The sequence below is a fragment of the Chenopodium quinoa genome, unplaced genomic scaffold, assembly GCF_001683475.1.
Source record: "Chenopodium quinoa cultivar QQ74 unplaced genomic scaffold, ASM168347v1, whole genome shotgun sequence".
Lineage (NCBI taxonomy): Eukaryota > Viridiplantae > Streptophyta > Magnoliopsida > Caryophyllales > Amaranthaceae > Chenopodium > Chenopodium quinoa.
This window is the reverse complement of record NW_018743262.1, coordinates 2,823,381-2,849,710: the sequence shown is the minus strand read 5'-3', so window position 1 is coordinate 2,849,710 and position 26,330 is coordinate 2,823,381. Positions and strand designations below refer to the sequence as shown.

Genomic DNA, 26,330 nt, shown 5'->3' with positions numbered 1-26,330 from the left:
ATAGGAATCATATTATATGCAAATCCTCATTGACTATATATATATATATGTATATATATATATATGTGTGTGTGTGTGTGTGTGTGTGTGTATATATATATATATGTATAATATATGTATATATATATATGTATATATATGTGTATATATGTGTGTGTGTGTATATATATATATATATATATATATATATATATATATATATATATATGTATGTATATGTATATGTATATGTATATGTATATGTATATGTATATATATATATATATATATATATATATATATATATAAACTTATCATGCTTTGTTTTAAGTTTAGTCATATTAGTCATATTTATCTTGCTAGTTTATTACGAAGTAGATTATAAAAAATAATAATTTTATTATGATTTTTGTATGGACTTTAATTTGTTTTTGAAAGATCAAAGCATGCAATCATCTCATTCCTAAAATTTTTGAGAATTACAACAATACATCATAAAAATTTCACTAGGCCAGCTTTGGAACAATATAATTCTGAACAAAATATGAAGCACTTTGATGATGTTGTTTAAAGAGAAGACTTAGATTATTTATGCTTAATCCATAATTACATATAAAAATCATGGAAAACAATAATGTACTCCGTATTAAACATGTATGCATAATTTGTAACACCCCAATAAGTCTCTCTTTAAACCTGTGAGGACACTGAACAAAATCCAAGAGAATTACTGGCGTGCTACCGCCACATGTTCAAACGTTAAGGCTTTATCAGAAAATAGCAGCGGAAAAACTAACTCAGTTATAAATAAGTTTCAAAACCCACAAATAAAACCAAATTAAGTGATACAAGATGGAACCATTAAGTCCTTTATTCAAAACCCCACAAAAGTAGTAAATAAATAAAATCAGAGTTTAAATAAATTCAAACTTATGAAAAGAAATAAACTGCGAATAATAAACAACTCTCCACTCAAAATCCCACAACCCTGATGCGAATGCTGCATGTGTAAGAACCTATGGTTAATTTGCTCCCCAATATTACAAGTGTAAAAATTGGATTGTCACAGGGTCATTGAAAGGCGAAGGCTATGACCAAAGAAAGACACAAAAAGCACGCAATCAGCAAAGGTGAGTACATACAAGCTGCAAAACATAAAAGAAATCCCTAACATGCTACTAATAATCAAGCATAAGCATCATTAAATACAGACTCAACACATGACTCAATTATCAAATTTATTAAGACCTCACTAGTTGATATTAACTAACTCATTTATTTATTTCATTGGATTTAGCAATAGACAAGGTTGTCCAACCCATGTCCCATTTGGAACATCAATAAAAGAAAAACCCCATGCCTCCTTTAGGAAACATCAATAAACATCCAACGATCACGGGCGCGACTCCGTGACCGTAGTTAGTATGAGATCTCACCTAACTCCTAGTTTTAAAAAAAATATTTGAAATAGGAGACTCGTAGATCAGACGGCCTCGATAAAAGTACACGGCTAATACCCCGTGTACCCCAACCCCTGATTGTCATTACTCTAGAAGTGCACCAATCTAGAGTTTTATTGCTCATCAATCTTGCACTTTACGTGATTTACAGGTTTAGACTTGGTGATGACTCACATGCATAGCAATACAAACATTCTAAACACAATTCAATCAAACAAGACAAGTTTCCAATTTCAATTCTTGATTTATTAGTGACAAACAACACTTATAATCATGAATGAGTAATAAATTAATCTTTACACCAATTGCATACCTTTGCCTCTAAGCGCACCTTACATAATTAGAGCACAAATAATACTTGCAATATAAAATAGTGCACATCATATGAAATTCACAATGTATAACCAAACAATCTAACTCAGTCATCCCTATACATGATACTAAGTTCTCGATATGTCCTTAAACATGCACCTACAAGCAAGGTTTCATAATAACTTGAACGTACCTTGAATAAACGAATTGGTATGCCACTTTACTATCTAGAAATCACCTTCAATAAACTCCTCTCCTAAACCAAACAATTACATCTCAATCAATACCCAATCAATCAAATTTACAGCAATACTAACTTACTTTAAAACCTTCAAAATCCAAATCAAACAACACTTTAAAACCTTCCCTTTAGTTAAAAGTAAAGGCTTATATATAGTTCTTTAAATTTTCTTCATAAAAACCTTAAAATACACTCTTATACGTGAAATTACAGCAAGTTCAAAGTCTAATAAAAATCTGAAAATTATATAAAAACCCCTAATAATCTCCCTTTTTAATGGGTGATTAAACCCTCTTTATAAAACATCAAAATTAAAACTTAAAAACTATTTCCAACACTTAAAACTTCAATAAAAACATATATTTATGCTTAATTAACTTTAAACATAGTTAATTTTATCAATCAAACTCAAGGAAATATTTTAAGTATAAAAAAACTTCGTTAAAATCAAAAACTGCCCGAAAATCATATTTAGAGGCTGAATTTGGCCACGATATGGTGGTGTTCATTACCAAAGGTAGTGAGTCTTTCTTAAAATTTTGTTTCCACATGAAAAACACTACTTTTTTTATCAAAATCGGATGAGTTCAGAACCTTATCGGGATTAAAACGGGATTAATATTAACGAACGAAAATCTAAAAATTAAAACACGAATTTAAGTGTTCAAAATAATCTGGAATTAAGTTAAACTAATCATTAGTTATAATCACCAAAATTTCAAAACATCATTACTATAAAATCCCTAAATCAATTGTTCATAAAAATCCTAAAATCATGATTTTCAATAAATTGAAACCTTAGGTTTATAATTCATAAAATATGAAAATTTATAACATAAATATAATCTGAAATTTATAATCTTTATACCATCAAAATATAATTTGATACTAAAAATATAAAATTTATACTAAAATCAAAACCCAAAACAATTAAATTAACATTAAGCAAAATAATGAAACAAAGGAGGATGAAAATAAGACTAACCTTTTTGTGTGGGAAATTTTTGGAGATTCATGAGTAATTTATAGGAGAGAATTATTGTAGGGTAAAAAGGAAGATTGAGCCTCATAAAAATAATGGGTCAATTAAGTAAACAAATGAGTTAGGCTTGTTTGATTGGATATAAATTGTAGAATAAAGGTGCATAAAATAATTTGTTCAAATAATTTTTGACCCAGATTAATAATTTGAAACTTTTGAAATTAAATTATGAAAAATAACAAATAAATATTAGGAAATTTTGTCAGAAACCACCCGTTAAAAACTCTCTTTTGTCAAAAACCACCCGAAATACTTTTTATTGCCAAGGACCACCTATTATAAAAAAATAGTTGTCAAACACCACTATGGGCTGAATTCCGGCATTGACTGGCCATCTCCGGCGTTGACCTAAGTCACGTGCCTTGCACGTGACTTTTAATGAACCCCCCTTCGAAGTCCTGGACTCATGAGAACCCTGGTTGTAGATTTGAAGCCTGTAAGTTCTATAACCCAGACACTAACCATAGGGGCTGCAAATTCTTTCGATGGGTCGATGAGGAAATGACAAATTGGCAACGAGATGCTCTAAACCTAATTTTGTCTGACAAACAACTTCTGAAAGGGGAAGTCATTGTTCTACAAACAAGGTTGTGCTGTGTAGAAAATGAGAAGAAGAGGTTGAAGGAAGAAGTTGATAAATTGAAATTGAAGTTGAAGAAAAGAAGGATTGAACATGGTGACAACTTTGGAATGACTATGGTAGTTTGTGTTGTGATGTCTATGTTGCTTAGTTTGTTCATGGTGAAATTAGTGGCCTAATGTAGTTTAGGTTGGGAATGCAGTAGCCTAATGCAGTGCTACTGGTTAGTAGTTTGTATTAAGGCTGGTTTAGCAAGTAAGTTTGTAATCATATTGACTAAGTAATGAATGAAATGGTTTCCTTTTGTCTAAATTAGTTTGCACAAATATAGAAATGCATTGCTTATGGTTGCCAAAACTAACAACTTGTTTAATATTTTGCAAATGTTTGCATAACAACAATAAAGACATAGGAATGTATCAAGTTTGCAAAAGATAATCCTAGCTTAATAAACTGAGTTCACATGACAGTATAAAAAACAATCAGAATTATGAGTTTGTGTTTGAGGCTTGAGATTGTTGTGCTGTGAAGCTTGCTTGAGAACATAACACTAAGGCTGAGGATTCTGCATTGGTCTTCTGTCTTTTTGAGCTTGTTCTTGTAGAAACTTGTGGTGCTTTAGAGCACCTTGGTTGCTGCTTAGTAGTTTTTGCAGACTATGGTGCTGGTATTCTGAAGGAAGGAGTTGTTGTTGCTTGAGTGGTTGTAGTTGAGGCTGGTTGCAGGGAATGTTGTGTTGTTGTTGTTGTTGTTGCATTGGTGGTGGTTGTTGCTGATGCAGTAGTGGTGGTTGTTGTAGGTACTGCATTGGTGGCTTCTTTGGTCTGCCACCCTTATTGACAGGAGGAGGTGGTGGTGGTGGAACATGTGGATTTTTACATGTTTTTTTAGTAGCGCCCAAACTGACCACAGTTCTTGCAAGTGGATTGCTTTTTATTCTTGACAACGTAATTTTCATCTTCTCCCTCTCCTGGCTCCTTAATTTTCTTTTTACCCTTGGGTCTTCCTGGCAGCTTCTTATATGCTGGTGACAGTGGCTCTGGGAATGTGGTCTTTGGCCATTGGTGTTTACCAGGCATGGGGTGGAAGGCTGGAGCATATGACTTAGCATATGTAGAGGCATGATAGGCTGGGTGCACATAGTCCTCTCAGTTCAACCTTTGCTTTGCAATACATGCCAAGGCATGATAACATGGGATCCCCATTAACTCCCACCTAAAACAACCACAAGTTCTATTTTGCAAATTAACCACATAAGTCTCACCAGTTGACACATGATCTACCTCAAATTCATGAACATCAGCTTGTGTAACATCACACTTGCTGACTTGTTCACTTGCCCTATCAATCATCTTAACCACTGATGGCATAATCATACCATCAAAGTTCTATAACCCATCTCTTTTTGCACAACACCTTTTCATAACCCACCTTCCAATCCATTCCAACATTCCTAGGATAGTCATAGACCTAGCTTCCCTTATGACATTATTGAAGCTCTCACAGCAGTTGTTGAGCAACATTCCTGACTTACATCTAGTGCTAAATGCATGTCTTAACCAATGACAAGCTGGAATGTTGTTCAAATAGTTGTAAGCATGTGGAGACAGTTTTTTAATTGCTTCCATGTGTTGATTGAAATGAAACTGACATTCACACAGAACACCAATAAAAACAAGGAAATGTAAACAACTTAACAGATCATATGTTCAAGCAGTTGACTGAAAATGAGATTATTTACCTTTGTTGATGCTCTAGCTACCATGTAAAAGTATTGCTTGTAAAGCTGGCAAGAAACTTCAATTTGAAGTTGGCCCATATGTGTCTACAGCAAAACCTTATTTCGGCTCTAGGAATCACTTTGTTGAAAGAATCCAAAAGACCTTACAAACACAATGTATTGCAACATCACATAAGTCCAGTTTCAAGCAAATAGTCAATACAAATCAAATGAATAGGTGTAGGCGCCGCTCGAAGTGCGCCTACGTTAAAAGCATGTGTGAATATGCTTGGCACTCATAGGAAGTGGGAATTGACATTACGATTAGGGACAACAATTAGGGACAAATAAAGTAGGGGACCGCCAACAAGTTTTTAAGGAACTTGTAAACCGTTCACGGATCATAAAAGGCAACCACGATAAAGGGACAATGATAGGCAACAACGATTGACCCGTGAAGGTTACACCCCATTCATAATCCATGAGATTACTAACTCCATATGGTTCGGAACAACGAAAGCAATTTAACAATAATTCTAACAATATAAAATCGTTAGAAAAATAAAAGAAATAAAAGGAACATAATTCTTACTTTGATTCTGTTTGTTTGCAACTACAAAATAATAAACGAGTTTGTAACTTTCACGCCTTGGCTTAAGGACATAACCACGAGTAAAGTATGGACTGCTGGGAGTGCTTGAAGAAGGAATTTTGAAAGAAGAAGGGTAGGCTAGTGTTTAGGCTAGAGCATAGAAGAGAGAAAAATAGAGAATTAATTGATGCCCCGTACACCAGAAATGAGGGGGTATTTATAGAGAAAATGTGCTGAGGGAACACACGGAACCCTAAAATGATAAAAACCCTAAAAAAGTATCCCGCGACATGGCAAACTGTACCGTGACACGGGAAATCCCACCGTCAGACAAGAAACATTCCCGTGACACGGTGCAAATTTTGTGTGACGCGGGAAATATTTAGTAAACGGGGGAGAAAACGCGTTAAGGGTTTACGCGGAAAGGACACAAAAATCCCCGTGTCACAGTAGGTTTCCCATGTCACGAGAAATCCCACCATCAGACGGGAAAGTTTCCCGTGACACGGTGGACAGCTGTCGTGGCGCAGGAATTTTCAGTCCGCTTTTCCGTCTAAATTCATTTTTAACCCTAATTTCGTTCAGCATTTTAAGTGTCAATGATAATTTCGGGCATTTTCTGATTTATTGTTATTTGGGATAAAATAAGAAAATAAGTAAATAAAATAAATAAAAGGTTTGGGCCAAAAATAAATAATAAAACAATAAAATAAATAAAAGGTTATGGCCAAAAATAAATAATAAAACAAAAAAATAAAAAAGGTTTGGGCTGAAATTAAAAAATCTATGCTTTGACCAAACATCAAGACTGACCCATGGACTATTCAAAAATTAAATTTAATTAAATACGATTTTTTAAGCACTCTCGGGATTAAATACTGAACCCGACCAATAGTGACGGTGAAAGGTTGTTCATCATCGGGTTTGGTTTTGGGGAGACATTTTTAGGTGTCTACGGAAGCCCCCACTTTGACTGAGTTTGCAGAAACGTCAGTTTTGAAAATGATAGTCAAAGTACTCGATAGGGACGAAGAATGATTTAAGACGTTTGGCGATCCTAAATCACTTTGTATACGCCGATGCCTGCAGAAAAATGTTAATTCCACAGATAAAAGAGTAAAAGGATATAATACATATCTGGCACCAGTGTATCGGTGACAAATGAGTTTGGCATTTTCCTATGCTTGAAGGAATCCACCGGATGATGTTTGTTGAAATGCTTTACATGCTTGAGGAAAGCCGACAGATGAGTTTGGTAGCTTTCTAAGCCTGAAGAAACCTACCGGATGACACTTTCCATGCTTGAGGAAAGTCGACATATGATTTTGGCGTTTTTCTATGCTTGAAGAAATCCACCAATAATGCTTTCCATGCTTGAGGAAAGCCGACAAAGGAATTTGGCGGATTTCTATGCTTGAAGAAACCCACCGGATAATACTTTCCATGCTTGAGGAAAGTCGACAGATGATGAGATTGCAAGTCTTTGTGTATCGAGAACCTTGCGTCATGAAATGATGGTGGTTCGATTGTCCCCGAACGTGGGCTGTAGTTGGTTCGCTTATCCCCGAACGTGGGTTGTAAATGGTTCGCTTGTCCCCGAACGTGGGCTGTAAATGGTTCGCTTGTCCCCGAACGTGGTCTATAGATGGTCCGCTTGTCCCCGGACGTGGGTTGTAGTTGGTTTGCTTGTCCCCAAACGTGGGTTGTAAATGGTCCGCTTGTACCCGGACGTGGGCTGTGACTGAGACCTGCAAAATAAAATTTGCCAAGGGACTCGTATAGACTATGATTGACTTGACCAACTGACTTGACCAAGTTTGACTTGATGTGACATGACATGTGTATGACTTGTGATTGTGTGTGTGTATATGTGAGTGTGTGCAGACACAAGCAAACGAAGATGCAAAAGCAAAAAATTTCCGTCAATTTTTGTCATGAGTGGAGGGTACCGACTTTCTCCCGAAAAAGGAAGATGTGAAAACTGAACTTTTATTTTCGAACTTCCCTTGATAAAAAATTTGAAATTTTTTTTGAACTTCCCCAAAAGAAAAAACGCGAAAAAAAGGAAAGAAGTTTTGAACTTCCTCGTTGAGCAAGACAAAATGAATCGCATGGATTGAATTGCTTTTCTTGAAAGTAATGTATGCATGATGCATGTTCTCAAGCCAGGAGGCTAAGGAGAATTACATCATGTGAAACAATGAATGAACTTAGATCATGGAGCTAAGCATCATTTATGGTGTAAAGAAACTATCTTGAACGTCACTTAGGTCTGGAAGCTAAGCACGTATACAGATGAAGTGATTATTGCATAATGAACGTTGCTTAGGTCAAGGAGCTAAGCACGATATGCTTTGTATGATTAAAAATCATTGATATATAAATGTTTCTCAGCACATTATGCGATGCATGAAACAATGAATATTGCTCAGGTCAGGAAGCTAAGCAAGTATACAATGTTTCTTCTAATGAATGTTGTCTTTAAATATGATGAAACATGCACAGTGTTGAAACAAGATTTCATGATAAGGGCTCTTAAAGGGAAGGATGATTGATATGGATATGGATGTGTGAGTGAAGTGTGTGAATGTGATACTAAGGCTAGCTGTAAGGGTTATGGCGATGGAAAGTGATGTGAGAAGAGTCAAAGATGATGACTCTTTAGGCTAGGTAGGCTAAATGATGTGGGTTCAAGCCCCCAAGTCTAGCTCTAAATGGGTAGGCGTAAGCATTGGATATCCTTTGACTCGATCATGCATGGATATGAATATGAATGTGGCCGCACCTCGATGTGAGGTTGCCTACGTATCCGTTAGGAATCAGGCTGAACGTAGCTCTAACCGAACTTTGCACAAGTGTATGTACACCTCAATGAGGTCTTTCAAGGGTTTTAATGTGGTTATGTTGATGGTTTAAGGAAGAAAGGGGTAAAAGGCTCAAGACCGAGAGAAGCCCCCAAGATGTGTAATTGTGAATTTGAAAATTTGAATTTTGCAAGTTTATTTTCAATATTTTTTTTTTTTTTTTGCTTTGATATGTATATTTTGTTCATTCTTTTGAATCAATGTAGGCAATCTCAGATCATGCAGTCCATCACTCACTTAGCATTCATGTTTCTCAGGCACAGTACCAAGCACTCGATAAGAGACGCAATTAGAGACGTGTTCGTATCAAAGACATTGGAACACTATTTCCTTTAGACATTGTTTTATTGTTGCTTTGCTGCTTTTTTTTTCTTATTTGCTTTTTTTTACTTGTTTTTGAATGTTATACAATTACACATCTTCTAATCCCAGGGTTAAGTGAATGTGGGTTGAAGAAATGAAGGCCAAACGTTAGACGAGGCTCAAAATGGTTGATGAAGAAATGGAATGTGATTGAACGGTTAACAGGGAATGACAGGGTTGCAAAGGTGCCTCAAGTCATTGGTGTACCTTGGGTTTAGTTCGGTAATTGATTTTTTTTTTATTATTTTTTTTTAAAATGAATGAATGAATGAAAAATTCTATGATCGAGATGAAAAGGAAATTTTCTCATTTTATTAATGGAAAAGGTGAACGAAACACATGAAACATATAAAAATTCAGAATGGAAAACCTATGCTAGACATGAATGGGGAATAGAGATGAATGGTAAAGAAAGAAATCATGAAATCTTGCACGAAGGATCTGCTGTGCGCCTTGTGTTCATTACTTCTTGCCGCCTGGAGGGACAGGAAGTTTGTTTGCATCCACCAAGTCTTGAATGACATTCTTCAAATTCCAACATTGCTCTGTAGTGTGGCCCCTTCCTTGATGGTACTTGCAATGGGCATTGGGATTCCATTTGGCGCTCCTTTCTTCAGGTTTTGGCTATGGAAATGGCCCAATAGGTGTGATCAAGCCTTGACTGTAAATGCGATCAAAGGCCGCAACATAAGTCATTCCTAAAGGAGTGTAAGTTCTTTTCTTCTTGGGCAATGGAGTATCAAGAGCTAACACTTCATTGAGATCAACTTGGCTTATATTGTTGGTAGTATTTTTGTGCTTAGAAGACGAAGAATAAGGATGGTCGTTCTTCTTGTTTTTCCAAGTGTTATTATTGTTACTACCAGCAGTCTTTATTAGCTCATCCTCGATATTGATGCCAAACAGCTTCGAACGTGTTCAGTGGAAGAAATTTGAGATGTTCCCTATATTTATGAGTCAGATTTTGAATAAAGAGGCGAACCATCTCTCTTTCTTTGGGAGGATTTACCAAGAGTGAAACTGTTTCCCTCCACCTGTTCAGGTAAGCGGTGAAGCCTTCATTCTCTTTCTGTTTGAGAATGGAGAGTTCACGCTCAGAAGTTTTAGTTTGAATGTTACACTTGTAACGATTCGTGAAACTGTCGGTGACATCTTGCCAAGTCGCAGTATGCTTGCCATCTAAGGAATAAAACCATTGTTGGCAAGCATGTTCTAAGGAGAGAGGGAACACCGTAGGGAAGAGTGTTACGTCTAATCCCTTAAGAGTCATGGTTGCAGAGAACGCCTTCAAATGGAATATTGGATTGTCAGTAGGCTTGAACTTTGGAATATCAGCAGTGGAGAACTTTTCAGGGAGTCTGTCATTCACATCCAAAGGAGTAGGAGGTCGTTCCACATAAGTGAAATCCTCATAAATCTTACTCATTTGTTCCTTCAGTTTGTCAAGGGTGGAAACAATGACCTTGTTTTGTTCCATGGTAGTGACCCTAGTGGTAAGGGTTTGCATCATGACAGACAGTGCCTCGATGGATCTGTTGATGTTCTCAATATCTTCTTTAGTGCCATTGAAAGGGAATGAGCAATGGAGATGGCAAAGTTCTCTTTGAACGCCTATTAGATCTAAGAGATTGTTGCGGTAATGACTCGAACCGTATTAATCTATCCCTGTTCCTTGACCAAGTACTGTGAAATAAAATAATTCACTTAATTATTTGACTCATTGCTCAAGATAGGAAAGGAAGGAAAAAATAGACATTTGAAAACAGGTGAGAAAACTCCACTCATTTTTTTATTATGACGAAAAAAGGGTGCATGAACCTAGTATACGATCATAAATGACCTGGTGCATGACTCGAGGACAAAGTGTGTGCAATGACTCAACATATGAGATTAGGTGAGTTTATTAAGACTCGTGGTATGATTGCATGGCTAGACATGAGGACGTTGTGAAAAACAAAAGACCTAATGACTAAATAGCACAGAAGACTAAAAGACAAACTAACTTGATTAATTTTGTCCAATTTTAATGTTTATGCTATTTACTAGGTGAAAACGGTCCATTGGCAATCATTAGTCATAAATAAGATCAACTACAATCAAAGACAAAGAACACAAGTTAAGGTTAGCACAAAAAAACACAAGAAACTAATAGGAAGAGGACTAGAATTCTAGAAGAATTAGGACTCATGGATATAAAAAATAAATAAAAAAATAAAAAAATCTATAATCCTATGTTATACGAGTTTACACGGATTAAAGGACTTGACTAAGACTAGCTTGACAAGAAAAGATATAATTTATTTTTTTTAAAAAAAAAAAAAAAAAGAAAGTCGAAGCTAAAAAGACACCTAAACTGGACAGGCTGTAGTATATCAGTTATAACTTTTGATTTGTGACTCTGATTGGGACGAAACCAACTCCAAATGAGAGATAAAACTCAGGGCTACAGATCCATAGGTGGCACGTAGGGATGGCAACGGGTCGGATCTGGACCGGGTCCGGATGGACCCGGATCTAGATCCATTTTTGTATATAGGATCCAGATCCGACCCGAATCCGTCGGGTCTAGAAAATGAAGACCCAGATCCGGATTCGTCGGGTCCAATGGATCCGGGTCCGGATACGGATTCGGGTCCAAAACGGGTCCAATATATTTTGCCTAATTTTTTGCTATAAATGTAATGTTCGGGTTAAAAAATTTATTTCAAACTTACGTTGTTGGTTATTAAGTTCAACCCCAAATTAACCAACTTATACACTCATATTTTGAATTAAAATTATAAAAAAAAAAATACGATGTTACATATGAGTTAGTGAAAAAACAACGATGATGTATATAATATGAGCATCCAAAATTCATCTGTTGAAAGGGTTAATCTTTATCATTACTAACATTATCCCTAATGGCACGACACGTAACTCTTTATATAACTCCGGCTATGACCAAAATAAGTTGACTCTTGTGCAGTATACGGGAATAAAAATCCGGATGACTCAAATTTTTTTTTTAAAAAAAATCTATGGCTCGACTCTAATAATAAAAAAAGGGTTTGATAAAAAATAAAAATTCAAAAAAAGCACATATAATTACATTGTCACGAATGATGCAATGAAGTTCGCAACCTAAAGTCAAGATCTATGTTCCACTATGGTCAAGCTTTTGGGTGTCAAAGGGTACCATGGTTAAGAGTTTGGACGCGTTAGCAAGGCAGCCTCCCTTGAGGGTGTATGCCAACGGGCGGCTCCGCGAGTTCGTGATGAAATCGAACTCGACTCCATGGTTTGGGTGGATTTAAAAACTCGGATGAACCCTTATTGCCATGAGCATTTTCGAGTTGAGAGAGCTTAAATCCCCCGGGCTAGCCACATACGTAGAACACGTACTATTGTGGAAAAATAGGTGACCTAAAATGCATATGCATATGTGACAATGCCAATTAAATCACAGGAATATTTTTCAAGAATCTTTCAAGTCTCATCCACTCATCTCAATTAAACACCGATCACTCAAATCGATAAATAACCAAGAATCCTCCCAAGTGGAGTCGTCAAATTGTAGGCGCCGCTCGAAGTGCGCCTACGTTAAAAGCATGTGTGAATATGCTTGGCACTCATAGGAAGTGGAAATTGACATTACGATTAGGGACAACGATTAGGGACAAATAAAGTAGGGAGCCGCCAACAAGTTTTTAAGGAACTTGTAAACCGTTCACGGATCATAAAAGGCAACCACGATAAAGGGACAACGATAGGCAACAACGATTGACCCGTGAAGGTTACACCCCATTCATAATCCATGAGATTACTAACTCCATATGGTTCGGAACCACGAAAGGAGGATCGGGGATGATGGTACGAAGTGAGTCACGGAGTCACATTCGCCCGTATTGGCCTCTACTCGATTCTTATAGTGAAAAATGATTCCTGCGATCTCAAAGGCATAGAAACAAAATTAAATTTGCTCCAAACTATTATTATGCTAAATTGATTAAATATTAATGCAACACATAATTCTAAAATATTAGTGATCACTTGAATTAACAACAAGATTAAAATGGAACCTAAACCGGTTGTCCAAATTATCTTATTAGGCGTGATTTCCAATTACATATTCCCTTTAAACATGCAATATAGTGATCAATAAATAATAATAGAATACACATTAATATTGGAAGCAATTTAACAATAATTCTAACAATATGAAATCGTTAGAAAAATAAAAGAAATAAAAGGAACATAATTCTTACTTTGATTCTGTTTGTTTGCAACTACAAAATAATAAACGAGTTAGTAACTTTCACGCCTTGGCTTAATGACAGAATCACGAGTAAAGTACGGACTCCTGGGAGTGCTTGAAGAAGGAATTTTGAAAGAAGAAGGGTAGGCTAGTGTTTAGGCTAGAGCATAGAAGAGAGAAAAATAGAGAATTAATTGATGCCCTGTACACAAGAAATGAGGGGGTATTTATAGAGAAAATGTGCTGAGGGAACACAAGGAACCCTAAAATGATAAAAACCCTAAAAAAGTATCCCGCGACACGGAAAACTGTACCGTGACACGGGAAATCCCACCGTCAGACGGGAAACATTCCCGTGACACGGCACAAATTTTGTGTAACGCGGTAAATATTTAGTAAACGGGGAAGAAAACACGTAAAGGGTTTACGCGGAAAGGACACGGAAATCCCCGTGTCACGGGAAATCCCACCATCTGACGGTGGGATTTCCCGTGACACGGTGGAAAGCTGCCGTGGCGCGAGAATTTTCAGTCCGCTTTTCCGTCTAAATTCATTTATAACCCTAATTTCGTTCAACTTTTTAAGTGCTGATTGATAATTTCGGGCCTTTTTCTGATTTATTGTTATTTGGGCTAAAATAAGAAAATAAGTAAATAAAGTAAATAAAAGGTTTGGGCCAAAAATAAATAATAAAACAATAAAATAAAAAAGGTTTGGGCTGAAATTAAAAAATCTATGCTTTGACCAAACATCAAGACTGACCCATGGACTATTCAAAAATTGAATTTAATTAAATACGATTTTTTAAGCACTCTCGGGATTAAATACTGAACCCGACCAATAGTGACGGTGAAAGGTTGTTCATCATCGGGTTTGGTTTTGGGGAGACATTTTTAGGTGTCTACAATAGGGCAGGTTTCACTGATCTTTTGCCTATCAGACATATAAGTCACAGACTCTTCTCCTTGCCTCACCCATGTCAAATCCTGAGCCACACTCCCCAAGTCCATTACAAGCAGCTCTAGAAACCACTCCCAGGTCTCTCTGTTTTCAGTCTCAACAATGGCCCAGGCAACAAGAAACAAATTGTTGTTTCCATCCTTTCCCACTGCTGTCAAACAAATCCCAGGAAATGCACCCCTTAAATGGCATCAATCCACCCCCAAAATTGGTCTACAGCCAGCCATAAAACCTTCTTTGCATGGCTGTAAACATATGTACATTCTCTGAAATAGGGGGGTGGATTTTCTATTCCAATGCACTTCACCACAGCTGTACTACCAGGATTATATTGTCTAATGGCTTCAGCATAGTCCCAAACCCTCCTATACTGATCTGCAACATCTCCATGAATCATTCTCATTGCTATTTGCCTAGCATTATAACATTTGTAATACCCAAGACTAACTCCTGTCACTCTCCTAGCTCTAAGCATAAAGTCCTTAAGCTTCCAAGTAGGTGAGTCCCTCCATTCATCTAAAAATTTCTCAGTAAATACAGAGCAGTAACCTTGTTGTTTTCATGTTGTCTTCCACACACATGACTCAAGTTTATAGTTCTGATCTGAATTGTAGCCTCACCTTTGACTTTCTTGCAATGTAATTTAAACTTGCATTTTCTCTTGCTATCACAACTGCACTTTACAATCCTAGAATGCTTCCAGTTACAGTCACACTTATTGACACAGAACACAGTCACTTTCTTGTTGTCATTATGTAGAAAATAGTAATTGTATCCATTTTCAATTGCATGATACCTCAAAGCCTTCCTAAGTATGGATATAGATGGGAATTTCAACCCCTTACTCAGCTTTATCTTGTCCTTGAAGTCCACTTGTGGGTTGAAAACTGGATAATGTATCCCTCTCTCATCATCTGAGTCTGGCAAGCTCTCAACATCATCATCAGATTCACATAAATCAACATCATCACCTAAGCCCAAGTCCACCAAACCAGCTCTTCTGTAACAGGGACCTGCTCTGTTTGTGGCTGGTATACTTGCACTGCCTGACTACCACCTATACTTCTAGTCACTCTCTCACTGATTGTTTCATCAACATTTGCTGTAAACAAATCATCATCTTCTTGATCCTCCCAATCATCATCACTTAATTCCACATCACTGTCATCATTTGAACCACTAAAGTCCTCCCCCTCCTTCCCTAAAGGCCCCTCAACTACAGTCTCTTCATTCCCAAGATCCTCACAAGTTTGCCATTTTCTAGATCTAGCAGTAGCTTTCCCTTTAATGCGTGAAGAAGGATGTTTTTGTGGCTGTTTTTGGCTAAAGGAAGGGTTACAAGGTTGGTTAGTAGTTGAAGAAATAAGTGAGAGTGTATTTTCAGATCTAGGGTTAGGTTGTGCAACATGTGGGGTCCTCTGACTTGTTGACTCACCAGCTTTTCCCTTTCCTTTATTGCTCACACCAAACAGCTAGTGCATGTTAAACCACTCTTCAACATTATCAAGATTCTCATATTCCTCATACTCATTATAATACTCACCTTCACCATACTCATCACAGTCAGCAGGCCCCTCCTCTTGGCTTTTCCCTCCCCCAACATTATCCACTCTCTCATGATGTACAACATACAAGTTGTACCAACCATCACTTTTAGGGGATTCCAACAGCTCATGAATCTCTTTGTCACTCTCTAATTGCTTCCTCCCAGTGAATAAAGTACAATTCTTTTTCCTAAACCAAATCTCACCAACATCCTCATACTTCAACTCCTGCCTAATCTAGTAGGCAAACTCAAAGTAACAACATTCCTCTACATTTGGGTGTAAACTAAGTCCATGATAACCAGTAGGCCCTAGTTCATAAGTGGTTTGTCTACTCTTCTTATTAGTGACAAAAACCCCACCATAATACAGTCTAAAGTTCATTTCCCCAATTTTTAATCTATACCTAGGCACACCTATAAACTTTTGCCCATTAAACCTGATACACAACAACTAACAAAAACCAACAGAGAGTACTTAAATTATCACACTAACTACAATTAACTAGTACCATATAAAGGATAACTAGATTATCACACTAACTACAATTTACAAGTACTATATAAAGGATAACTAGATTACTAATTAAATAATCAACATGCAAAAATTAACAATATCAAATTATAGCTTCATATACCAATAAAGGAACACAATTCACAATATTTAATTGCTTCAAACTAATGAAACCAATTCAAACAGTTCACTTTGCCCAAGTTTCAAATTAATCAAATAATTAGTGGTAAACACACGTAATTAGTGGTACAAGGACATAATTCAGTTTTAAAATCACCCATAAAATACACCATTAACCCATACTAATACTCAGAAAATTGTACCTTGCTTTATGAACTATCTCCCATTTGGTCCCCCCATCTGATTGTGTCTTGCGTTTGCCATTTGTACCTTTACCCATTGATTATGACTCAACTTGATCATAAATTTACCTAGAGAACAAAAATAGCAAAAAGAAGGAAAAAAGCTCCGTACAAATTAGGACAAAAGTAGAAAAAAATTTACCTTTTAAACCACGAAATCACTGTTCCAATAACTTGTAATTACTTGATTTTACCTTCGCAATTAAGGATGATGTCCAATCGGTTCTGCAATTTTGAGAGGTATTAACGGCTGACAGAGGAAGAAAGAACAGAGAGGGGAGAGAGAAGGAAGAGGAGAGAGATTATAGAGGGAAGTCTGAAATTTTCGAAAAGAAAAAAAAAGGGAAGGGGGGGTTCATTAAAAGTCACGTGCAAGGCACGTGACTTAGGTCAATGCCGGAGTTGGCCAGTCAATGTCGGAATTCAGCCCATAGTGGTGTTTGACAACTATTTTTTTTATAATAGGTGGTCCTTGGCAACAAAAAAATTTTCGGGTAGTTTTTAACGGGTGGTTTCTGAATAAATTTTCATTTATAAAATATTTAAAAATACCGGGGATTACATAATTAGATTTCATTTAAAATTCATTTTAACATGAATTTAATCTTCCCTTTATAGTAAGCGGTTCGTAAACAATTCGATTTGTAAGCGATTTGGTTCATAAATGGTTCAGTTTGTAAGTGGTTCGGTTTAAAACGGTTCGGTGCATATAGGTTGCGGTTTGTTAATGATTAGGTGTAACGATTTTAAACCCAGTTTAAATGGCTTCAGGTAATTAACAGTTATATTTTGGTTCGGTTTTATATCAATTCAGTTCAGTAATGTGTTAGATTATTTTACAGTTTAACATTATTCGGATCGATTCGTTTCCGTGTTTGCTGAAATACAATGCAAGTTGGTTTTCGGTTTCAAAAAAGCAGATTTCTAATCGATGCGATTCTCATTTGGATCGGTTGATTTCGAGTAGCTAAATGGTTTTGGTTTAAAAATTGACATGCTAGCCATATGACCTAAAATACCTCTTCCACCAACAAATTTAAAAGCCAAGTGGTAGAATCTAACTCAGGGCCTGTTCACATTTAATGAACTGAGCTGAACGGAACGGAATTGGACTGAACTAATTGGAGCTGAATTGAACTGAGATGAAATCGATATTTTATGAGAGGGGGAAATTAGGGGCTGAACTGAACTGATTAAACCTGAAATGAACTGAAATAAACTAAATTGAAATTAAATAAATATGAACAAACCCTCAAAAGTCTTAAAAGTCTACTGGTAAACCTCAAGCAAATAATTTTATTTTAAGAGAAAATAAAGCTTAGACACTTTCCGCAAATTCTAATTTAATTCTTTATCCCCTTTCTCGTCTAAAATAATTGTCACTTTTGTCACCCTTTTTAAATTTTTGTCACCTTTTTAATTTTTTGGTTTAATTTTTTTATCACCTATTTAAAAAAAGTATATACTCTTTATTTCTTTTGTCTTCGACCTTTACTCCTTTTGTAAAGTCAGACATAGGCTTCTCTTTCTCCGTCTCCTCCACCTCAACCGCCACCATAGAGGTTCAATTTGACAAGGTTCGTCTTCTTCCCTTTACTTACAATTATATTCATATTTTCAGTCAATTTTTATATTTTTTTTTGAAACCGTCAATTTCAGCCAAATTTACGCTGATGAAATTTCCCAGATTTTTTTTGTTGTAGAAATTTCCCAGATCTTTAAAATGTCGCAATTTATATTTTTCACAATCTATTTCCGTTTTTCTTGACCCATCTTTTTCTTGAATTCAAATTTTTTTTTTTGTTTTTTTTTTTCAAAGTTTAAATTTTTTTGACTTTTTTTTTTCCTTAAAAAAAAGGTAAGATTCTGAAACGTAAATGAGAAGACTTCAATTGCTTGTAGAAGTTTTGTTTTTTTAGCCGCCTTTTAATTTACTTTTTTGGTCATTCTTTTGGGTATTTTTTAGAATTTGCATCCTTATCTAATTCTGGTATGTGTAAAATTTTCTTGTTTAGTAAGATATGTATCAAAATATCTTGGTTGTTAAGTAATTTTAGATATTAATATAGAAAGATAAGATATTACTCCGTATATTTCAAGATTTATGTGAAAACAATATAATTCAAAATAACCCATCTTTTATAAATTGTTGCTAATCAATTTTTTTGACATTATCAGTGGTAATTTTGAGTGAAAAAAAAAATGGGTGGAAGTAGTTCAAAGTCTGAATATAGGAGGTCAACATCTTCATCAACCCAATGGAATCAGTATGAGAATCAACCAGCAGGATATTCAGCACCATATTATGCACCTCCTGAGTGTCAATTTCAACATTATAATACCCAACAGCCTTACCCACCAGCGGCTGCACCTCCTTTGACTTCGTCGTCGAGCTATGGTAGTGCTGGTCCGATCCATGAACATAAGAAGAGGTTTGAGAGGATGTACTCTAGGATTGCTGATGAGTACAAATCATTAGATGAGGTATTGCAGTAACTCCCTTTTCCCAATGGTTCATTGCTTTTGTAAATTAATATTGTATAAAGTATGTATTGTATTACTATTAGTGTATGTTTTTAAGGCTATTGGTGTACTTTATATTGATTTTTATTGAAGTTGTATTAGGCCTGTTCTCTTCGCAATAAGTGTTAGTCCGTAAAAACTAGTAACAATAAGTTTTAGTTGGTAAAAATAATTTATATTCATGGGAGTTATTAATAGTGTTAACAGGTCCTTAGTCTGTTTGATTGTTAGAGGTCCAATTGCTTAGTCATGGGAGTTATAAATTGTTTGTTTCCAAAATAAGAGTTTTAAAATAGGACTTAGTCAATAGGGTGCAAGGAAAGGTAAGAGCAATTAACTAGGGTTTATGTTTATTGTTTAGGGTAGGTTATTGCTTCTCTAATGAACTTTGGCAAGTGTAATCAGGCAGTACTTGGAATATTGACTTCTTGATTGGTGGCATCGTTGCCTCATGTCCTCCCTCTGTGGCTTGGTTACATGGGCAGAATGGAACCACTGTTGTCCCTGCAATAGGCTAAAGCAAGTTTTGTAGTGCCATAAAACGTCAGCGATGTAGGTTTTGATTTTAGAACTTGTGTTGTGCTATATCGATCACCCATTTTTTGGCTGTTGTGGTGTGTATAATAGAATAGTGCAACATTATAGCTTTTTGGAGATAATGGTTTAGACATGGTGGTATAGGAATGGCAATATCTCAGGGTTAGGTTAGACTTTACACAATCCGAATCTGATCAATTGATAAATGCACATTGAGACCACCTCTGAATCCAAAAACCCATTCTTGCATCTGATCCTTTCATAACTTTGAATTTAAGACTCTAGATGTGTTAAATTAGATTTTTGTAAAAAAAGGTGTTTCTTTTGGTATCTTTTATTAGGAATTTAGGTTACTTTTTTCTCAAACACTAACCATGATCCTTAACATCCTCTTTTTTCTCATTACCATTGTTGTAAGTGTAACTGCCTAAATGAGGAAAAACTTAATTAGCAGCCAGTAATTGAAAAACCACTCCATTACTACTATTTATCTCTTTATTCCCTCCACATTTCAGCTAAGCAACCACTATAGTTGCTCTATTTTTTCCATAGAGGTGAGAGAGAAAGAGGGGATTAATAGTAGCTAGGTCATGTTTCTACAATTAAATTATGATCAATATTATCTCTTTTATTAGTTGGCAATAGCCGAATGGTGCCTTTGAATGTAGGGAATAGTATGTAGTTTTTATTTTAATTATCTTTTATTTTTTTAATCTATCAAATCACTTATAAAGGAGGAAAAAATACTAGAGGAAATTATTGGATTAGCCTAGGGATTTAACAAGTGAAGCCGAGACCGAGCGAGGCTTATTACTCGGCTTGAGCTTGAAACTGAGCTCAATTCGATTCAAGGCTCGATCATCAAATGTTGTATCTAGTTCCTGGTCTTTCATAGTTTATATTAGCATTGATTTACAATTTAAATTTGCTGAAAATTTAAGTAACAAAAATAAATACTTGCTGTGTCCACAAACCTGGAACTAGGGCGATTATAATCATAAAATCAGTTGTACCTTAGTTGTCATATTTGCTTTAATCGAGCATCAAATCATTTGCTCATTTGCATAAAGTTGCTGAAAACGAGCAAATTCACTCTCTTTACCTTTTACTCGTATCGTTATAACTTAATAAGACCCAATTGGCTTGAAGTGGTGGTTGGTTTTGGAGTTAGAGAGCTGTAGGTTCCTCCCTGGATATCTGGTCGCTGTAAGGGCTTTTGTCTTAATGTTGGCAGCTTGATCTTAAATCTTTGTAAAAATCGTCAATTAGAGGAAGTGTGAAGTAAAGAATTTTTTGTTAGTGGAAATGAGTAAAGGAATTTTACCATTACAAACGATAAGGGCGAGACTTAACAATATGAATTGTTTTTAAATTTGCCGGCTATTTTAGTCCCCAAGGCCCAAATGTGAGTAGAATATCTTATGTTATAAACTTATTAAAAATCGAGCCTATATACGAGTTTTTGAGCAAAACCAAAGATAAATCTTATCTTGTGAAAATATCGAACCACACCCGAACTCGAGTTGAACCCTAGTGCCAAGCACTAACCGAGAATTAAGTAGTTCACCAGGCCAGTAGTTTTTGATCTGTTAGCATCCCTACTTATTAACTTATATCACCTAGCCCACGTCCATTTCAACGTAAGAACAAAAGTAGTTGAATCAAACTGAGCCTTATGTAGGGTTACTTAATATATGGTTAACATGAGCAATGGTTATTCGACACATTGCCCTTGTTTGAATTAGTAAGGTTAAGGGGTGAAAGTTCTAAGGAAAAACATCTTGTACTTTTAATAATTGCAATATTTGGCAGTCAACATAGAGTGGGATATAAAATGAGGAATGGGGAGTGAAGAGAGCAAGAGAAGAGGCCTTATGCCTTTTTCTTAAGGACGAACCTACTAAAGGTTATTTTTCTTAGTTTGTAAACATTTTTTATATTATTATGGTTGTTTGTTCTCTATCCCTCTCTCGACCCGTAGAAAATTCAATAGATACCATTACTAAAAATTTGAATAAGAAGTTGCTTGTTATATTTGAAGTATATCGCATTATCTGTTATAGCAGAAGACCAGTATGTGAGTGTAATGCTGTATTGCCATTAAAATGGATGATTTTCTCATGTAGTTAAGATGTTTTATTGATCCTTTTTTTTTCCTATCTTTGTAAATCTATTTGATGTTTATTTTGGTCTTCCAAGAATATCAACTGAAGCTTGTTTCATAGGTTCTTCCTTTAAATACTGTGCTAGTGTGATGTTTAATTGATGATTCTGTTGAAACCAAAAGTCAAAATTCATCTCCTACTTCAATTAACTTGTATATCTCTCAAAAAAACAAGTATACATTATTTTTCACAAGGTTTTTTTTTTTTTCCTCACTTTCTCTCCTCCGCCCCATACTCACCTACCAAGTTTTTGAAAGGAAGGTAGAGAGCAGATATCCAAGTGAGTTGTGTTTTTGTTTTAATGTAAACAATTGCAGTCCTTTTGGGACTAAGGCTGTGTTGTTGTAATCAATTGCAGGTGACTCAAGCACTGGCTCGTGCTGGCCTTGAGTCCTCTAATCTCATTGTGGGTATTGATTTTACAAAAAGCAATGAGTGGACTGGTATTTTTTTGATTCAACAGTGCTGCTTGCTTCCTGAGAAATCGTCATAGGTTTCTTTCTCTTTTTCTTACATTTTTAACTTTGACTCACTGTCAGGTAAAAGATCTTTCAACAACCAAAGTTTGCATCATACTGGGAGTAGACTAAACCCTTATGAACAAGCAATATCTATAATTGGAAAGACACTGGCTGCTTTCGATGATGATAATTTAATTCCATGTTATGGTTTTGGAGATGGTATTTGCATTTCTTTAATTTTGTTGTTTTCTTTCTTGTGCCATCTTGAGTTATGGTCTTAAGTTCCTTGTTTTGTTAATCAACAAAGTGCATCATGTTTTGACAGCATCAACACACGATCAAGATGTCTTTAGTTTCTACTCAGATGAAAGAGTTTGTAATGGATTTGAGGAAGTCTTATCCCGGTACAGAGAAATTGTTCCCCATTTACGACTTGCAGGTTTATTATTTAATTTGATGTTGTTCCCGGTCTCACTCTCATTTGGCTCCTTTTCCTTTTATTGTTTGATTTTTCATGATAAATTTAATGGTTCCCTATGTCTTGATTTGGCAGGACCTACGTCGTTTGCTCCTTTAATTGAGATGGCCATGACAATTGTTGAGCAGAGTGGAGGACAATACCATGTTTTACTCATAATTGCAGATGGGCAGGTATTTGCTCCCTTTTTAATTTGAAGTGTGGGTTGATCAATTCTTTTGAGCTTCTGTTTTTTGCACTATAAGATCTGTAGTAGCTATTTGATTATTAATGGGCTAAAATGTTAAGTTGACAAATGAACCGCATTGCTCTTGGTGTATGGTACCCAATTCATCTCCCCTAGGGCCGTAATGCAATATGAGCTAACATGATCCAGATAGATTTGGAAGGTTTTACTCTCCGGTTTCCATTACTTACAACCACTTGACCTCACAAATTTCTTGATTTGGGTCAGATGTAGCATAGGTTTAGAAACTCTTATCTTTGAAGTTTGAAGAAGTTATTGACAAGGAGGAGCCATCTGTGTTAGGCTTTAGGTGCACTTGAGTATGGTAATGTCCCATGTTACTTGATAATTCTCATCATTTTCTTTAGATATTCATATTTTCAATTACCAAACTAAATTTAACAATCTGTTTTGAGTGTAATATGTTTTATATTTGTCCCAAAACCTGAAGGAACTTACTTATTGCAATGGGAGAACACAATACTTTTCTTAGCCTAGGGCTATTTATAAAGTTTCTCTAGAAAACTAAGTTGGTGAATCAGATATAGCTTAGACTTATGTCTAAAAAGTGAGATTAATTTGACTGGAGAGCAGTATATTTTTGTATAGTTTTATAGACCGACTCTGAAGCTGCCGTGACCTGTGGGGTTAAATATGTTGCTAATGAAATTTTTTACCATAAAATAGCTTACATATAAAACTAAGTGGGCACTGTCATCATAAAAAAGCGTATAATGTCATTATGTGTATCATCTCAATTTGTTAAGCATCCTGTAAAGTCCTCTTGAAACTTTGAAAGAGATGTGTTGATACATTAATGGCGTGGCTAATTTGACCAATAAGAAGAAACCTTTGATGCTCTTATTGCCTTTTGAAATAATATTGTTTTTTTGTGAATAAAATTATGGAATATTTAAATACAAACTGAAAGATCAGTTTGCTTTTTAATTTGAAGCTATAGGTAAGAGGTTTGTTTCTGTAGGTTACTAGGAGTATTGATACGGAGCATGGTAGACTAAGTCCGCAGGAGCAGAAGACAGTTGATGCGATTGTGAAAGCAAGGTTGAATTTTGAACTATCTCTCCATCTCTAGTTTCAATTTTCATCTCCTGTTTCTCTGTCAAATCTTTAAGTTATGTTTTTAATGATTGTTATGGTGATTATGACAGCAAGTATCCTCTTTCAATTGTTGTTGTTGGGGTGGGGGATGGACCGTGGGACATGATGAAAGAATTTGATGATAACATACCTGCAAGGGATTTCGATAACTTTCAGGTGATTGCCTTAGTATCCCAGTTGTCTTTCCTATTCATGAAAGATTTTGGAATTCTTGAGAACTTTTCAGTACCATGTTTTTAATATTTTTCTGTTATCTCTCAGTTTGTGAATTTCACTGAAATAATGGCAAAGAATACCCATCAAACTCGAAAGGAAACAGAATTTGCTCTATCAGCACTGATGGAGATTCCTTCTCAGTATAAAGCAACAATGGCGCTTAATCTATTGGGGTAACTACTCTCAATTTCTAATTATGGGCACTACTGACGGCCCTTTTTTTTTTTTTTTTTTTTTTTTTTTTTTTTTTTTTTTTTTGAGGAAACACTACTAAAAGTATGACACTGTGTGATTGATTGATATTTTTTAATATTAATGCAGTAGGCGTAGAGGAGCATCTCCAGAAAGAGTCCCTCTGCCTCCACCTTTGCAGAATGCACGATCATTTGGCAATGCATCATCTTTCAACTATCAAAAACCTTCTCCTTCAACAAGCTTTGAATCAAGTGCACCTGCCTATTATGACACCCCTAGACATGTTGGTACAGCTCCAACTGCGCCTACTTCTACCTACGATACAAGCCCACCTGCTGCGAGCTCTGCATATGACAATCTGGTATTTACTGTTTGAATATTGCCTGCTTATACTTATTCAGTACTTATTATTAGATATGCATGACCTTATCAGTATCTTTCTTTCCGTAATTCATGACAAATTTAACGTCAATCTTAATAATACTACTCCATTATCTACCTCTTTCCTTGGTGAAATTTTTGTCCTGTCTAAGCTGTATCAACTGTCTAGTATGATTTTTTAGCATCTCATCTCTATTGGTATATGTATGGTATTCTATTTTTATTTTTTTTGTTAAACTCATTTCCTTGCCTTTCTTTTCTATTGCACAACTATCATTATTGTTGACAAATCTTGCTTAGGTCGATAGCCTGCCTTTATTTTTGAATACTAACTAATCTGAGGTATCAGAATTGGGTGGCTATTTGATTACTTAATCAGTTCTGCTGTCTTAAGAATTACTTTCGTGTTTGATTAATCAATGGGCTAACCATTGTTTTCTGATGCTCTTGAACAGTTGTGCCCTATTTGCTTTACTAATAACAAGGACATGGCTTTTGGCTGTGGACACCAGGTAGATTTTAAACATGAACTTTTATACTTCGTTAATGATTTCCCTTCCCAGGTGTGATTGTGATTGTGAATGTGAATGTGAATGTGATTGATTTTATACATGTTATTGGCAGACATGCGCTGAATGTGGGCAAGATCTTTTGAATTGTCCGATCTGTCGCAGCTCAATACAAACGAGGATCAAGCTTTACTGATGTCTTCATTGTGTGAATATTGTGGTCAATTGTTCATTATTGGTTAAAATTCTTTCATTTCTTTGATTTACTTGATTCAAATTTATGATAATCTTGTATGGTTTCTGATTTGGGTGAATTCAGCTTGGGTGCTGTAAATTCCTTGTCACTGTAAATAAAGTCCTAGTGAATAAGTATCATGATCTTTAAAGTTTTTCTTTAAAACTGGTCATTGACGGTTTAATCTCCTTAGTCCTATACATTGTAATGTGAGCTTAGAACTGTTAGAAGGAATGGTTTTTTGTTTTATTAATCTACTTGAATACATTTTTTTTTTGTTTTTTAATCAGAAAGATGCATGGGCGTAAAGGTCTCCTATTTCAAAGAGGTTGTTATATATACTCGGGTAGGGCTACACACGGTTTGGTTTGGTGCGGTTTGAGGGTGAAACCGCAGCAAACCGCATTCGTAACCAAACCGCACCAAACTGCAATTGTGCGGTTTGTGTTTTAACTGCAATTTTGAAAGAAAAAAAAACACCCCCTCAAATTTATTAAACTGAACAGCAACATACAG

General features: G+C 35.6%; 1 protein-coding gene across 1 annotated transcript; it reads left to right on the top strand.

The window, feature by feature from the left end:
- Positions 1-18,225: 18,225 nt before the first annotated feature.
- On the top strand, positions 18,226-26,100 carry LOC110735307 (E3 ubiquitin-protein ligase RGLG2-like). The gene is made up of 12 exons (XM_021915484.1): positions 18,226-18,346; positions 18,948-19,253; positions 22,353-22,437; positions 22,534-22,674; positions 22,781-22,894; positions 23,009-23,106; positions 24,142-24,221; positions 24,329-24,434; positions 24,540-24,667; positions 24,816-25,050; positions 25,526-25,582; positions 25,695-26,100. The coding sequence occupies exons 2-12, from the start codon at positions 18,972-18,974 to the stop codon at positions 25,773-25,775; spliced, it is 1,407 nt and encodes a 468-aa protein (XP_021771176.1). The 5' UTR covers positions 18,226-18,346; positions 18,948-18,971; the 3' UTR covers positions 25,776-26,100.
- The last annotated feature ends 230 nt before the right edge of the window (positions 26,101-26,330 follow it).